The sequence below is a fragment of the Lissotriton vulgaris genome, chromosome 4_1 (assembly GCF_964263255.1).
Source record: "Lissotriton vulgaris chromosome 4_1, aLisVul1.2, whole genome shotgun sequence".
NCBI lineage: Eukaryota > Metazoa > Chordata > Amphibia > Caudata > Salamandridae > Lissotriton > Lissotriton vulgaris.
Genome location: NC_141691.1, coordinates 978,755,450 through 978,773,001, shown reverse-complemented (window position 1 = coordinate 978,773,001; position 17,552 = coordinate 978,755,450). Strand labels below are relative to the sequence as shown.

The window sequence follows — 17,552 nt, the reverse complement described above, 5'->3', positions numbered from 1 at the left end:
AAGTATTCTTATTGGGCCCATAAAGCTATCCACCAGAACACCTTTCAAATTCTCGTCACTTGGGGGGATTCCCATGACTCGTGTAGCAAGAAGCTACAAATCTTAACATAAAACTTGTCAATCTGTGCTGTGGTGTAAAAATATTAAACTCTGTTCTAATGGTACTGCAGTGTGCTTCCATCACATCATTCTTGACTGACTTGAAAATCCTCCTCCAAGAGAAAAACGTTACAGAGAAACATCAGTAATAGCTTCCCTGCCCATGTCCAGCTCCAATCTAAGAAGCACAGATGCCTGAAAATGTGTTTCTGTTCACCTTGGTCCCCAAGCTCCGGTTTCTGATTTTCATCTACCTCCCTGGTTCCCTTTCTTTATCCATGCCTATCGTGCCTTTATCTAAATTCTACGCCCTTTCTCCTCCTTTTATCTGCTTACTCTACTTTTAGCTGATCTCAACGCAGTGAACATCTCACTCTCTCCCAACAACACCCACCGTCCATATTGTTTCCCTGCAGGATTGAACCGTAGTGAAAGGTGGAACACAATAATATATGACGCCTGTTTAACCATGGAATGGAGCAGGACCATTCCTACTACGTCCCTCACAAGGTACTTGCTTTTTTGCAGTATTAATCTCCAATGGAAAATAAATGGGTTTATGGTGCATATTTGGTGTATGGAAATGCATGAGCCTCTTCCTTTCCTACCATCTAACTCTCCCTTGATACATACTTCAGTGTCTTATATCCTATAGACAGGCCCCTCCCTCATTTAACTATCTTACAGTCTCCCTCTGCTATTAGAACCATTTTTGTTCTTCTTTTGTGCCACTCATCGAGTACGCAGCTGGAGCAAGTCAGATTTGCTACTCTTGAATAACTCTTTGTGCGCATTGTTTACCACCTCAATAATGCTAGTGACGATAGTCCATATTTTACACTGCACAACTACGACATGGTCATAGTGTGTTTTCATTGGAGTATTCCCCTTTCGTATTTCCGATATTCTACTTCTAACTGATCCTGGCACAGCTAACAGCTCGCCCTCTCCTATGCCGACCTTCTGGGCCTGGTTCACACTTCTAGACAAATGACCAAAACCAAGCATTCATCCTTGTGTTCAGCGTATGATAAATGCGTTTTCAGGTTATTATAAAGTAGAAAATCTTCCAAATAAAACATTTTCAAATATAGTGTTTTTAAAAATGATTGGCAAACTACATTCTTTCGAAAATTGCAACAGTTATACACCATTTTATAGTGTACAATGACAGTACAGTCCTATATAGCTCCTTTTCCTGAGGTTAATGACCTTCCACCTTCCCAGTACACCTTCATCTGAGACTTGGGATGCCCAACCTAGAGGGCCAGTCATTATCCATGGATATAGGCCGTTCAGAAGGCATGCAATGAATAAACATAACTTTATAAATAAATAAATAAATGTTAGACAGGATACAAACTGAGCACTCCAGGGATAATGGTAATTAGATTTAATCCACACAAGTGCCTATACCCGACTGTAATCACTCCAAGAGGCAAAGGGGCACGTAAGTGGTTGTTAAACCTTCAGTATGCCCTAGGAATTTTAATGACAAAGCAGCGTGATCATGTGATTATTTCATATATGTGCCAACACTGCATCCTCTTGAATCTGAATGGTTGAAGCATACTAAATGTTTCAAGACATGTTATAATAAAAGCATATCGTAAAACTGACTCAATTGTGTGGCTCACCTTTTCGTGAATTATTTCTGCATTTGAATATTTAACAGAAGGTGGCCTGTTTTGCAACGTGTCCTGCAGACAAACGCGTGTTTTATTTAAAAAAAAGAAATTAAATGTATGTTAATGTATGGTCAAAAAAATTAACAATTCACCTATAGTTTAAAAATGATATCTTGCACAGTATTTCTAGCGTGCTTTTTTTCTTTAAGCACGTCTGAAATAATGATTAAACCCTACGGAGAAATCGTACATTAAGATTCTGCAGACTGATGTTCAGTTGTACGCCATACCTTGTTCTTTTGTGCATAGACAGGCATAAAAATCACAGTTGTTTTAATAAAGGATTGATCTAAGTGAGCGCGCAGGGTTCCTTTTCGTGAATTGAATATTGCTAATGTTGTAAGGTTGTGCAGTTTCTCCATTGTCCGTTAGAGCACAGCATTCATGTCTGGATGCATTCTATGTATAACACTAAAGCCCCAATAACATGCCAGTTTGATTTGTAGGCTTTCATATCATCGCATGCTAATTAAAATCATATTTTTGCATATGTCATGCCTTTCATGTACATATGCAAATAGAACCCGAATGCCTTTCAGCGATTAGTAATTAAGTTTATGAAGGACAGCTGTAATACATAATTAACAGAAATGTTTGCAAGCCCTTTTCACACTGAAACTTAAAGCGGCCACATTGTTGCTTATTAGGAGAGCCATTTTAGTTAGAAGCTTCAGACTGATATCTAAATTGTGGGAAGCAATGGCGTGCCATAATTATATTGATGTTTTACTGCCATCAGAGAGAGGAAGGACTGCCTCTTGATAAGTTCTGTCTGCATTCCTATCTACAGTCAGGCATATTTCACCAAGAGAATATTAGGGAAATGTGCAGCGTGTTTAGCATGAGGCATAATCATGCATAATTCCAAGAAATACCTTTTCCCGCCGGAGTTGATATTCTGTTTATGTCAATGGAACACAAGCTGTGCAGAGCGTGCGTCTTGCACTTCGATTTTGAGATTTATTAAGATTAAGTAATGCAAAAAAAAGCTTACCATGTCTCTTTGGAGCATGTTTGAGTGGAATATCTACCCGGAACGGACAACCCGTTAATGGTGGGATATTTGAGGAGAATTGACAAAAAGTTAGAGGCATTCTAATGCCTGTTGGCAAACTTTAGCATTGAAGTAACACATTTGTACAGTGTCATATCGCCTTTATGCTTAGTTTGTTTAGTAAGGTATATTCATTTTTACCTGGGCTTGAAAGTTAATGATTCCTTTTTTAGATGTGATTTGTCTCAAAGCTGAGTACCTGAGTTTCCCAAGAAGGTCTCAATGTGGGGCTCTGATTCTTGCTGAGACCAACCCTGATCTGGCGTTCTAGCCTTTCTCACATGATTGTGTTTCCTTGGGGACGTCACTAAGCAAATACACAAGTGTTTGGATGCCGAGGTGTGCACGGTGCACCTAATTGGTCTATCTGAGTGCAAATTGAAATGTTAAAGTTATTAGCTGATTAATTATTTGCACAGCCCCTGTGCTGCTGTGGGAGCTGCCAAGTTGATGAGCTTTGCTAATGGCGTCCTGCTTGGTGAGTGTAATTACACTCTGCTGATGAGTGCAACCAACGTAGTCCCACCATTCTTGTTAAACCGTTAAACAACTAGTACTTGCTGGTTGTTATCGCCCTCCATGCCAACATGGTAGGTGGCATATGTTCAGACTCTGGATGTGGACACTTCCCCTGTGACAGTCTTGCCCCCATGCTTTGGCTCACATAAATGAGAGTTACGAAAAAGTGTCATTTCTGGCTGTTGCTCCCTTGGAGAGAAAGTAGCCTGTATGTGGACTTAAATGTTAGGGGACAGAAATAGCTACAGATAAGTAGATATATCACTAGGCAAATAGACAGGCAGATGATAAAGTGTGGAATATAGTGCAGACCCTGATATATATTGATAGAAAAATGTTAACGTTTGCTCCATAGGCAACACCTTTACCTCTGGCATGCCGAAAGTCCATGATGAGCTAACGAGTACAACAAATTATCTATCATTCTTGGCTTCAGGGTTTCTCAATGAGGTCTTTTTATTTAACATTTTATTTTATTTGCAATTATTTTATGTAGACTTGACTTCAGCCAGGAGGGTTTCACAGCACTGTTAAATAACACGTAAGGTATGTCACATTTACAACACATCTTTTACCACGCAACACCATTACCACTACGTGTTTACTATGCAGGTAAGTACCACAGAAGTTATTTTAAAGGTACTTTTACAAAACAATACTTTACAACACAGCTAAGTTATTTTTTTAAATCTATAGTACACACAAACACTTATTCACACACACATATACATACATACATACATACATACATACATGTCTCTCTCGCTAAAAATACACACACCCCTACATGTGTGTATTTGTATTCAATAGTGTGTGTTTATTCAGGGATTGATGGGATAAAAGGTAGTAAGGGGTTTTATTAGGTCTAAGGGATGGGTAGGAGTAAAGTGTGGCAAAGGAGTTTTCAAATGTAAGGAATGGGTAGGGGGTAAGGATGGTAAAGGGGTTTTAGGGGGAACGGATGGTTGGGGTAAAAGAGCTAGTAAAGGGGTTTTAGGGATAAGGCATGGTTAGAGGTAAGGGGCGGTATACATCCTCAGCAACCTTAACGTGTTTAGACTCAGCAATAGCTAATTGTTCCCCTTCTGCTAAAATTATTGTGGGTGGGGATTTTAATTGCACGTTCGAACCTCTTAGCGGGGATGATCCCTTGGGTACTGAGGGGGAAGATTCTAGATGGTCTATCCCAGCTCTGTCACTACCCACCATTCGTAAATGGTCAGCAAGGGCAATACAAATTAATGCCCTAACCAGAGTACACAACCTAAGAGCACTTAACGGTAGGACTATGTCCGATAGGGCTGGTGCAATGACATTCAATAGGCTTCATGGTCCGTCTAGAAATGATTATATCTTACTGGACGTCAGACTGTGGAAAGACCTAATAGATGTGGAGGTGGTGGCTACACAGGATAGGGACCACAACCCCCTCTGCACCAAGTTTAGGTGGGGTAAACCAAAGGGTGGGGTGACGAGTGCTCCCTTGAGGTCAACCAAAGAGGTTGTCGCCTACAATAGCAACCGCAGGCTGAAATGGGACAAGGCACAATTAAAGGAAGATCAACTTGCGAGAATAAAATCTCTTGTGGTAGACCTGACCTTGGACTTGGTAGCACAGCAACAGGGAATGGGACGTGCCCTAGAGCCGCCCATTGCTTTTGATACAGCCTATAAAAATACAATAGAGCAGGTGAGCCAATATTTCTCATCTAAAGGGAAAAGCTGCAGAACCAATAATAGACCTCCCATTTCTAGCAACCCCTGGTACTCGGCCCAGTGTAAGGGGAAAAGGCAAGAGTTAACAGCTGCCCTACTCATGAAAGATCCCTCACTAGTTAGAGCGGCTAGGAAGGATTACTTAAGGGTAGTGGCACAGGCCAAACGAGAGTGGGAGGAACAATATTGGCAGGACTTAACCTGTGCAGTTAGCATGAGTAATTCAAGGGTATTCTGGGACCTTATTAATAAAGCTAGGCAAAAGAGTACACAGCCACTATCCACCCACATAACAAGCCAGCAATGGGTAGATCATTTTTCGACACTATATGGTGGAACTGAAGTCGCCCCTTGTTTAACGGCAGCTAGGGGTAGAGAAGGGGAAATTTTAAGGGAGCTTGAGGATCCATTTTTGCCCTCGGAGGTGGTAGTGGCTATCAAACATCTGATCCCGAAGAAGGCGGCCGGACCGGACGGGATACCGGGGGACCTTTTGATAAAGGAACCTAGGGCTTGGGCCGAACTAATTGCCCTTATTATGAACCTTATTGCCAGGGGTCACCCCGTGCCAGATTCTTGGAAGGGTGCTGAGGTGGTCACTGTGTTTAAAAAGGGGGCTAGAGAGGACCCTGCCAATTACAGACCCATCAGTCTGATGGACGTGATTCAGAAAGTGGTTGGCAGGGTCATTCTTTCAAGGGTTGGAGCATGGATGGAAGAAGAGCAAATCCTCTCCCACCTTCAGGCAGGATTCCACCAGAAGGTGGGCACAATGGACCAGGTTTTTCGCTTTTTTGGGATCTATTGGAAGTCAGTTACCATCAAAAGGGGCAGCCTTTATATGGCTTTCATAGATCTCAAGACGGCTTTCGACCTGGTCCCTCGAGCAAGGCTGTGGGAGACGTTGGAGAAGATGGGTTTCCCCGGGTCTCTTTTGAGTTTCATAGTAAGGCTCCACGAGGGGAATTATGCGAGGATCAGATGGGGCACCCAGGGCCAATTGACAGACAGGGTGCCCGTGAGGAGGGGAGTACGCCAGGGATGCGTTATGGCACCGACCCTCTTCTCTCTGTTCGTTAACGGAGTGGTGGATCATCTGACAGAGGAAGAGGTGGACGCACCATCCCTGGCGGGGTAAAGAATCCCCTCTCTGCTCTTCGCGGATGACACCATACTGATCTCCAAATCCCAGATGGGACTCCAAAGGCTCCTACATCGATTTAGTACCTTTTGTACAGATAGAGGACTCACCATTAACACCTCGAAAACTAAGCTCATGGCTCTTTCACCCTCCAAAAGATTTAGAAATAATTTTTTACTTAATGGGGCACCCTTGGAGTTGGTAGATTCATTCGACTATTTGGGGGTTCGGTTAAATAGTCTGATGAACTGGAAGGACCACCTGGCTAAAATGTTGCTCAGCCATAAAAGAGTGTCAGGGGTGACTCTGAGAGAGCATCGGGAGTCAACGAGTAAACCCGTGTCACCAGTTATGGCAATTTATGAGGGTCAGATACTCCCGGCTGCACTCTACGGCTCAGAGCTGTGGGGGTTCGAAAATGTTGCAGAGCTAGTTGCAGCGGAAAACAAGTTCATGAGGGACTTGGTAGCTCTTCCTGTCTCTACCCCGCTAATTCCCTTGCGGCTAGATCTAGACAGGCGTCCCTTTAAAGACCTAGTGCGTCTGCGCCCCCTACTGTTTTGGGTTCGGCTGCGAAGAACCAGGGAACTCGCCAACTATGCTGCCGTGTTGGACGAACTAATTTTGCTGGACATCGATAATAAGATCAGGTGGTTGAGCAATGTGAGGCAGCTGGTGGTGCAATTGGGCCTGAGGGATGCGTGGGCAAGCCAAATGCCACCTCCTAAACCAGTGGTTAAGAAGATATACTGGGACTGGGTTCAGGCAGAGGCAACACACAATGGGGTTGGGGGTGTACTCGCAGAGAGATTCTTAGAGTTTAAATGGTCTAGGAAGCTGGAACCCTTCATCGATCTCATAGCCAAGCCCCTGGACAGAGCCCTCTATTTAAAATTCAGGTATGGGAACCTGCCGGTGCACGAGTTCACCTCGAGGTGGTCTAACGTTGGTGGCTCTCCGCGCTCCTGCCCCGGGTGTGCGGCTCCAAAGGAGTCTGTGGCGCATTTACATTTTGCCTGCCCCGCTTATAAAGTTGCTAGGAAGGTTTGGCTGAAACCAGTACGCATGGGGTTGGGTGTGAGGTGCCACAGAATGGCCCTACGAGTTCTCACCACTGATCCGTCTTCCCTGCTATGGTATGCGGGGTGGCCAAATTTCTGAGCAGTGCATGGTTGACTCGTATTAGGAGGATGAAGCAACACTCTCTCCTGCCAAACTGCTAGCTGGCCCCTATTGGCTGGATGATAAGGTGAGATCAGCACGGCTTTTAAGACAATCCAACCTTATGCAACAGTGTACTGATGTGAATGTTTGGTTGGGGCTCACAAAAATTACCCAAACTTACTGTATAAGGTGCAGGTTTTATCCTTTTTTTAACAAGGGAATTTTACTGTGTTAGGTTCCATCTAATGTTCTTTACTTCCCCTTCTTTTAACTCAAAGTGTTGTATAATTGTATACAATGTTCTTTTATGGTGATATTTTTTACCGAATAAAGAAAAGAAAAAAAAAAGAAAAAAAAAGTTTTCAAATTAAAGGAATGGGTAGGGGGTAAGGATGGTAAAGGGGTTTTAGGGGGAACGGATGGTTGGGGTAAAAGAGCTAGTAAAGGGGTTTTAGGGATAAGGCATGGTTAGAGGTAAGGGGCGGTGATAGTAAGAAGTCTTTAGGTTTAAGGGATGGGTAAGAGTAAAGGGGTAAAATATTTTTAGAGTTCAGAGACTGTGTAACCTTAAGGTATGAATAGGAGTAAAGCTTGGCAAGGGTTTATAGGGCTCGGAGATGGCTAGGGCTAAATGAGGTAGTAAGTGTTTTTTTGGTGTAAGGGATTAATGGGGATCAGTAAGTGATTTTTAGTTATAAGGGATAGGTTAGGAGTAGTAAGGTTTTTTTTGCACTATGGGAGTGTAGAGAGGGGTTAAAATATATATGTGTGTATATGGTTCCCTTCTATATACAATACAACCCAGCATTTTATTTCGTGCTAAACTAACGCGGGTGCAACGTGTTTTAAAAAATGCGTTTAAAATTTCAAGTGGTAATGGTGTTCTTGGTAATGTATGATATTCGGCATGTAAGGTTTATTTTACATAGAGAAGTCGGAGCACTTTTCACCGTTAGAATATGACCATTTCCCCACGCTCGCAAACTAATAATAGGGCACAAGGTTTGCACAGATTTCGTGGCCGCCCACAGGGTCTGTACAGTGGGTTGGTATGATACATACACTTTTGCAGAAACCTGGTAAAATGTCCAGATGCCTATTAATAAATAATGTGACAATACCCCAAACAGTAACACTTGTGGATAACCATTTCACACCTTCTGCCCAGTAACTTTCATGTATGCGGTCTTTCAGCTTTATCTGTGGAAGATGTCCATTGAGATGCCAAGGCATCTGACACGTCCAGGCAATTTGTTTTTGAAGGTGGGCTCTTCGGGTTTGTTGTAAATTTCCAGTAAGAACGCCCTTTTCCCTTATGCGTTAGTTACCGTAAAAAGATGCAATCAGTAGATAACTGTGACCGCTTAAATCACCTCAGGTGTTTCAAGCAGCCTCTCCCTTCAAAAGAGGAATTTTGAAGCACTGAGTTCACTCTACGGAAATTATTCTGTACTAGCATTAAGACCTAGTAAGAACGTGGACAGTCTAACAAGGACTTTGTTTCTTGCTCACAAGACCATTCCCAATGTTCCCAGCACCTCTCCAGGGAAACACATTTTTCACAAACTTCCTTCTGATTCAGCTCACATTTTTACTCACGGTCAGTTGAGTACATACGAAGCATGAGCCTGTGCATCATGAGTTACACTGCACTCTTTGTCTGTTTCACAATGAAGCAACATCCTCTGTCCTTCTAGTAGAAGTACTAATATTTTATATGAGGGTGTGGAAAACCTTAGTGTCTCACTGAAAAATCTACATCTATGGTCTTCTGTCTTTGTCCCAGTGATTGGCTGAATGTGTCATTTCACAACAGAATAACATTTTATTAAGTCATACATTAATAGGATTTTGTTAAATTCTTGCCACATTTTGTAAATAAGACCCATGACGCACAGAATTCAGATACTATAAATAGTTGCAGCAGTCCTTAGCCAAAAACTTCAGACTCGAAGACACTGACTTCCACATAGAAACATTCCACAGTCGACGGAGCTTCAAAGAGCCCCCTGGGTCAAATCAAAAGACACAAACGGGAACAAATCAGCCGAAAGAGCATCAAGATAGGAGGAAGGAAAAAGAACACAAAAAGAAAAACCAATGACAGTGAAAAGGAAACACAGCTTATCGATAAGCGCTAAACAACAAGCACTTGATTTTGAGAACAAAAAGCAGCAGCTAGAAGCCGAAATCGCAGCATTGCCGCAGAAGAAAAACAGTTCACTAATTAGAAACTTACAGGATACCCTCAGAAACAAGAAAGAAGAGAACCAAGGAAGAAACACCCTCAGACCTATAACTCTCACTAATACAGGAGCGATAGCAGCACATTTATGAGGCGTATGATCAACCCATAACAGAGGATAGCTCACATGGGGACGAAGACATCTAGCAGGATCTAGAAGCTGATTCTCCCTAGAAGGAACTCTACTTCTACCAATCAAGACAGTCCACTCCAGATAACTTCTCATTTTATAATGCAGTGATCAAGAGGGCTACTGCTCGTGAAAAAAACAGGCGAAGGGTTGTGTCCTACTAGACACGCTAGGCAGTGATCTGAATGCTACAAACAAAATACATTCCTTCAAGCAAGAACCTAATAAACATGAGGTAACACAGCTGTGTACTCTTTAATTGTGTCTACAGCCAATAGGAGAGCGAACGCACCTGCATCTACAGAACCATCATGGACAAGGGAGCAAAAGGCTGCAGGCAGAACGTAAACAATGGAAAGGTCAGGAGCCACCCAGTAGTTTATTGCCAAATGAAATGCCCTGCTCAGCATATAAGGTCAACAGAAAGGATACACAATTGAAGATCTCATGCATAATGTGCTGAACAATATTAAAAGCGAGCAAACTCTGCCATGCAAGAAGGCAAACCTATTGCAAGTATATGCCTGAAGTATTTCCTAGATGCAGAAATGGCCGGTAGATAGCTGTGCACTGGTGCCTTACTAAGACCACATTCTTGGCTCAGGGTTTCAAGTTTCAAGCATGAACCCCATGCATTAATAATCAGTATGCCTTCACAAGGAAGAACCTTTTGGACCATCAGTGGATGAATCCTTACGACAGATCAAAAAGCATAATGGCATCACTAAGGCAATTGGAGAACTCCTAGTCACAGGCTCCTTCAAAGGAGACACATCATCCATAAACCAGTGGGAAATCTGAGCTCCAACAAATGCTCCAAAAATCCAGACCAGTCATGGGTTAAGTGCTCAATGAGAAGCTCACAGTGGGAGGGATACTTCTTTTGGGTCAGAGCACAAGGCAAGAGCCAGTCCAAAGAGGATCTTTCATCCCAAGTATATGACTCTCAATCAGGACGTCGTAACACCAGTTGGGGCAGACTAGTAGAGTTCCTCTAATAATGAAGAAAAATAAAGTCTCACAAATGGGTTTTTACAGATTATAAAACATGAATATTACATCAAACTAGAGAAAAAACTGCCAAACACATCAAAAGAAAAGAGCCTGCAAAACAAAAGAGCTAAAAGCCAAGGGACAATAGAAGAAGTACTGAGAGAGGAACAAAGTTCGTGAGTTTGCCCAGTTTATGTCCTCATCCCCAAGATGGAACTTGAGATCATTAGTGGGCTTAAGGATCCAAAACAAATTCTTCCAGATGCAGAAATCAAAAAAACCACCATACAGGAAGTCATCCCACTTTTGCAGAAGGGAAACTATATGGTGACTACCAATCTCAAAGACGTCTACCTATAGAAGTATCTCAATTTGTGATAGGGCACACACATTACCTGTTAAAGGTTTTACCATTAGGGATAAAAGTAGTGTCACAAGTGTCCACAAAACGCGTCACAGTGGTGGTTGCACACTGACAGGATATTTGTTTATCCATTTCATTTTTTTGTTTTGTTATAAGTTAATAAAAACCGTCACAATATGTTACAGATAATACAAAATAATAAAACTGTTTTGAATATAATACTCCATGGTTACATTTCTGGCTTGACAAAGAGTCACAGATTTTTAAAAGAGTCATATGATTATATTCTACTTGCAGTCATCTGTTTGTTTAATCGTTATGCAGACCCGCTTTCTCATACTGGAGCTGTGCCCTCGGAGCCATGTTTGAGTAATTTGTCATGAGATTGCAAAATTATGTTTACCCCTGCATAGACGATTGGCTGGTAAAGGAAAACGTTTTGAGTCCATGCCAGAGCACCTAAGATCAGATAATGAAAATAGTATATCTGCTGTAGTTCTCAATGAAAATGACAGACACCACAATATCTGACCAAAACTGTGATTTCTTTACGCATCCCTTTGATTCCCTTCACCAGGTTACATATGAGAACCGCTCAAGGATGGTTGCAATGTCATGGGTCACATAAATTTGGGGTCAAGGAAGGTCGAGTGAATGTTTCAAAGAAGTTACAGAGAGAGAGAGACAGAGGTCGGACTTACAAAGCATAACAAAAGGCAGGCCATTTAAACAACCTATCTCCACAGTGACCACCACCACAGATTTAGCCCACATCAGGTGGGGTGTAAATAGAAACTTAAAGATCACGGGGTCCTGAATACCACAAGGGGTGGCAACACACATAAATGTGTTGAACAGTTTTCCTAGCGCTGAAAGATTTCCGCAAGGAAATCTCAGGTAAAGTGGCACGAATTCAAACAAACAAACACAACTGCAATGTTCTGAACAAACGGGGGGAGGTGGTGTCACAAAATCATGTGTTCTATCCAGGCTAACAAAAGACATCTGGAGATGAGCAGTCTGGTGGAGGACCTTTCTAATAGTGATACACCTGTGAGGGCAACACAATGTAGATGTAGACCAATTAATCAAGCTACATACAATATTGCACAAGTGGGAGTAAGATCAAGGAATGGGAGACAGTCTTTCAAACTTGGGTGACGCCACAAACAGATCTGTATGCAAACGCCTAAGCTCTTCATCTGATTTTATTAGCTTGTGTACGGTTTAAAATTGTCCTAAGTATTGCATTTTTTAATACTATCAGAGTAACTCAATTCTTCACATGGCCAAAACTACTGCTACTGTCTACTGCAAGACCGACATTGCTTTATTGTTTAATCAATCTTGTTATGATTTGGAATGTGCGCTAGAGCTTCACTTGAGGACTACTTATGAGTGCCAGAGGTCGATCATTGAGATTCAGAAGTGCTACTGTTTTGTCTTTGATCGATTGATACTTTCTGCCACAGTGTCATTCTTCTTAGAGACTCAGAGACATTGATTGGTTTATTTGTATTTTTTCTAAAGCCCTTAAATACCCAAGAAATGGGTTGTGCTGGTGCTAAAGAAGCCACAAACGTACATAGAGAATTACAAGCAGACAGTCTTACATAGAGAATTGATCGGTTTATAGCAGTATGCAAAATTGTAACAAATATTTTATTTCCTGATAGTTAGAGGGAGAGTATTCCAGGTTCAAGAGGTGATGACCCTAAAAGAACAGTCACTAATGCGGACTTTATTAAAATAGGGGATGTTGACATAATGCTGAGTGCTAGAGGGAAGGAGTCTCACAGGGATGTAAAAAGAGAAGTGATTTAATTTAAGGTTCCAGCCTTAAAAAGACATTGCTTGCTTATAGGCAGCCAAACAAGGGTGAAGAGAAGGACTGAAATACTGGTTTTCTTACCTATCCCTTCAAATGAGAGGGGCTGCTTAGTTCTGAATCAGCTGAAGTCCAGTAAAGTTACAATAAACCAGCCTAGAAATGATGAGGGCTTGGGTCAAGGTTGTCCTGTAGGAGCACGGAAGCAACAGAGTAATTTTCCTGAGATGGTGGTGTTTCCACTCGGTTGAACCCCAATGTTGCCAGGGTGCGCATAATCAAAAAAGAGACAAGGTGAACATGGATTAGTCTATACAGCTCTGCCATCTATTTCCTTACTGTAAAAAACTTTGTTCTACACTTTTATTCTATTCATGGTAACAGATGTTTCAAAAATATTCAACTAAAATGAATAATTCTCTTTTTCAGGGTGGCCTTTGTTATGAAGAAACATTTAAACACACATTTATTGGGCAAGCATGGCGTTGGAACACCAAAAGAAAGGTAACAGATAATCAATGACTTTGTACCAAACATTTGTGAGGGGATCAATATCAGTGATTAACAAGATACATTTGGAACGTTGTTTTTGTCTTTTCTTTGAATCAGAAATAATCTTACAATTTGGTGGAAAAGCCATAAACGAGCAATTCGTTAAAGGTTTTGAAGAAAATGGATTAAATCTGCATATTGTTGGGGAATTCTTTTGATAGAGGCATCTTGGGCGACAAAATGATTCATGTTGATGATTTTGTAAGGATCCATAGGTCAGATGCAGAACTATAAGGGGATAAGCCCATTCTTTTTTTTAAACCTCATTTGGACCTGGTAAGGACAGTCAAATGGCATTGCTCATAAAATTATTCTTCTCACTCAGCTTTGATCACCTTTAGCTCAGCTGTTTTTTTTCTGTCAAGTATTAAATGATACACGCAGTAGGAAAGAAAATCTAGCTCCCTTTATCATTTTGGGTGTGTAGGTTCCGAGCTCCCTTATTTTCAAGTTTTCCCTTCAGAGGCAGGTTTTGACTATTGCTTGAAGAGCCAAGATCTATGCCACTAACCTTCAGTTATTACATAGCTAAAATAAAACTAGAAACTTATGAAAAAATGCAGCAGACTAAGTGTACAAAGATGTATATATTGAGTGAGCCAATGACAATTAGTTGAGATGGACGCCAGCAGATTGAAAAGTCTGAATTGTTAATTTAAGATCTACATTCTCCAATAAAATACACGAGAAACATAAAAAGTAGGTTTGAGCTCAGCGAACTGAATCCACCTACACTTAATGTATTGGTTATAAGACGGGACAACATTTGTCTGAAAATATAAACGTGACTGATTTGATTACCTTGTTATTCCACAACAAAATAATAATTGTTAATGCTTTTTTACAAGTTTCTCTCCCAGTAGCTTACACTCCGAGCTCGCTCTATGATACTGTTCCCTGCAATCAATGTTGAAATCCTATTTAACAAAGACAAGAATATGCACCTTTGCTTCAAAACTGTGATCAAACATTATTTTGAATAGGGGTAACCGGTTCCTACCAGGAACGGCCGGTATGCTGGAGGAGGTGGAGGGTGAGCGGTGGGAAGAGGGCAGAGGGGCACTAGGGGTCATAGGAGATTAAAAAAATAATAAAAACTTACCTGTAACCGTACCGTAGCCATCTTCTGCTCCTCTTCAGGAAGGCACAGGCTCCCAGAATGCCCTGCAGCCAATCCTGAAGCTGTTGTCGCCCCATGAGAGAAGCTTCAGGATTGTCCTGAGAGCCCTCGATTTGCGATCCAGGACAGACTGGGAGTCTGTGCCTGCTCTGCCCAACCAAACTGCGTTGCTGGGTTGGCGAGAGCTGTCACTCCGCATGAGGGTTTGGCCGGCCTGAGACAGGCGGCCAAACCATCAAGCACAGTGATGGGAGTGCGCTACCACACCCTCAGTGCCTGTCACCACGAGGCCCCTCCCCAAGACTCGACAGTCAAGGGAAAATATTGTGAGTGTCATTTGGGGGAGGGGGGTGGGGGCGCGATGGTAAACAATATCAGCACATCCCTACTATGAATAGAATAAAAAGTTAGAAGTAGGAAAGCTTTAGATGAATAAATAAGTGCAAAGTAATAGAGATCATCCTTTAAGATCGCTGTTGACCCAATACATTTAACATTTATATTCTCAAATTCATTTTTCCATAAAAGAACTTTTTACAGCCTTGATATATCTTCCAATTGTAATTGCAATATCGAGAGTGGGCATATCAGTGAGAAGGTCTACAGCGTGGTCCCATGATACAATACCATATTTTTTTTAAAAATGGGACGTAAAAATAATTACGGCTGGGTTAAAACAGTCACACAATCTACAAATATGTGCGGGATGTAACATTTAGTTCCTAACGTGTATATACAATTGCCATCGGGCTGAAACCTTTCTGCTTTTGTTTTCTCATTTATCAACCAAGGGTTAATGCCAATTGTTAATCTTAAAATTTAGCATCTGAGCCAATAATTAGGTAACATGTCCAGGTATGGGTACCAGGCTTCATTCATCTAGGTAGCCCTCATAAATTGCACCGATTTCTTTCTTGCTCAGGTACTCCACATCTACCCTCCTAGACCGTTTCTGCCCTTGGGAACTGAGTGTACTTTTTGTAATTCCTATCTGGAGTGAGTGTTGACAGATTCTCACATTCAGGTTCTCGCAAACCATGTAAAGTTTCTTTCTAGTCTTCCTGGCCATTTTAAACTACTGAGCTGAATCTCATTTTTACACCATTGAGAGACCTTTAGTACTGTTCCGAGATCCTGACGTTTCCAGAACCTTAGCAGGGCCATTTGAGCCTGTATACTCCAAGATAACATTCCTAGCTCAATTCTGATGGCCTGAATCGTTGCTGAGCCTGGTAACGACAGTAGGGATTTAAAACACTTCCCTTCCTCTAAATCCCAACCATTCTTACCACTTAGGTAGAGAACTTCCGCCGCATACAATACTTGGGAGGGGTATCATTGCACTATAGGCTTTGAATAACGGTCTATGGGACATCTCCCCATAGTTCCGGTTACAGTTTTTCAACCCACATACCGATGTAAAGGCCTTAGCGTTCTGGGCTTCTAAATACGTGTGCCACTGTAGGGAACAATCAAATCAGACCCCAAGGTATTTGTATTCACTCACAATTTATAATTGTAATGGGGCCAAAAACCAGCAACACCCGAACCATGGGGTCTCATTTACCAAAGCATAACATTTTCATATTTTAATCATAGGTAGCTGGCTAAATAAACAAAATGATCACAACTATATGGAGGGCGAGCACTTTTTTGTGGAAGCACACAACTTCTTCCCAATTAAAACATGTATTCCTGACTCCCTACATCTGGGTGGGGTCGAAGCCCCTCTCTAGTGATACTCATATAATTGTCTGGCGACAGCTGCATTGTCAAACCAGAACGTAAAAACACAGACACGCCCCCCAAAGGATATATGGTCCTTTTACTTTATAAGCCTCTTTTTGTGAATTGAGCACAAAATATCTCTACTACTGTAAACTGAAAATGTAACTTGCCTTATAGTCCTTGCCTGATAGAGAGCCCTTCGTCTGTGCAGTGCCTCTGGTTATTTGCCGTGAGGGAGTCATTTAGGGACGCAGAAGAACATGTGGGCAATAATTGGAAAAATAAATAGGTTTTGCAAAGCACCGTTACTTGGTCATGACGGAGGAAATTATTCTTTACCAGATTTGCAGAAATTTTCTGACCTTGGTACGCAGCCTCGGTTTGCATGGTGATGGCACTTGTGAGATTCATTGATTCAGCTAGTGGTACCCGTAAATACACTAGACCTTTCAAAGTGTGGTCTTTCTTTGTCATCGCCTCTCAAAGACATCTGTCATTTGCATATTCTATACCAGTGACCGTGGCGAATTGTGGGCATAGGAGTACCTGCTGTTGGGAAACCTAGTTAGTGTACTATCCTGAGCGGAGAAATTCCCTAAACAAATGTGTCCAATCTTGGCTTGCTGGCTCCAGTGCCCAGCTCCTGATTCCTGCTCTGCTGCAAAGGAAGCAAGGTAAGTAAAAAATAAATAAATACATTGTTTCTCTGTTCGTGTATGTATGTTTGTGAGTGTTGTGATAGAAAGTGAATGGGGTTGAGTGAAAGTGTATTGGGTGTGTGTGGGGGGAGGGGTAAATAAAACTTGTTGGAAGAGAAAGGTTAATGGAGTAAAACGCAGCACACAAGGGTAAGACCAACATGGAGCATAGTGGGGGAAGAAGCACACAACAGGGAGAGCAACACTGAGTGTAGGGGTATTTGGCGGGGGAGAAGCACACATGGCGAGAGCTGGAAAACACATGTACTTTCTTGGATTGCTTACTGAAGAAAGAAACAAGTACTTCCCCCGAAGGTGAGCAGTGGAAGGATACAGGTCAGCCCATCAAGAGCTTGGTGAAGAGGCTATGCTCCATTTGAGAGAGAGAGACACACACAAGAAGAGGAAGGAAAACAGTTGTTTAAGAAGCAAGGAAAGGTGTGACAATAAAGCCAACCAGTGGAAGGAATGGGCGCGCTTCAAGCCCACTTTACATTTTTGGTATAGTCAGCA

The 17,552-nt window shown here is 42.0% G+C and overlaps 1 protein-coding gene across 2 annotated transcripts in view; it reads left to right on the top strand.

The window, feature by feature from the left end:
• Positions 1 to 17,552, top strand: part of ZNF407 (zinc finger protein 407) — a 1,778,346-nt gene that overhangs the window by 687,540 nt on the left and 1,073,254 nt on the right. For both annotated transcript variants that reach the window (XM_086965237.1, XM_086965238.1), the window contains exon 5: positions 13,371 to 13,445. In XM_086965237.1, coding sequence (XP_086821363.1) covers positions 13,371 to 13,445 — 75 coding nt within the window. The remainder of the gene's footprint in view (positions 1 to 13,370; positions 13,446 to 17,552) is intronic.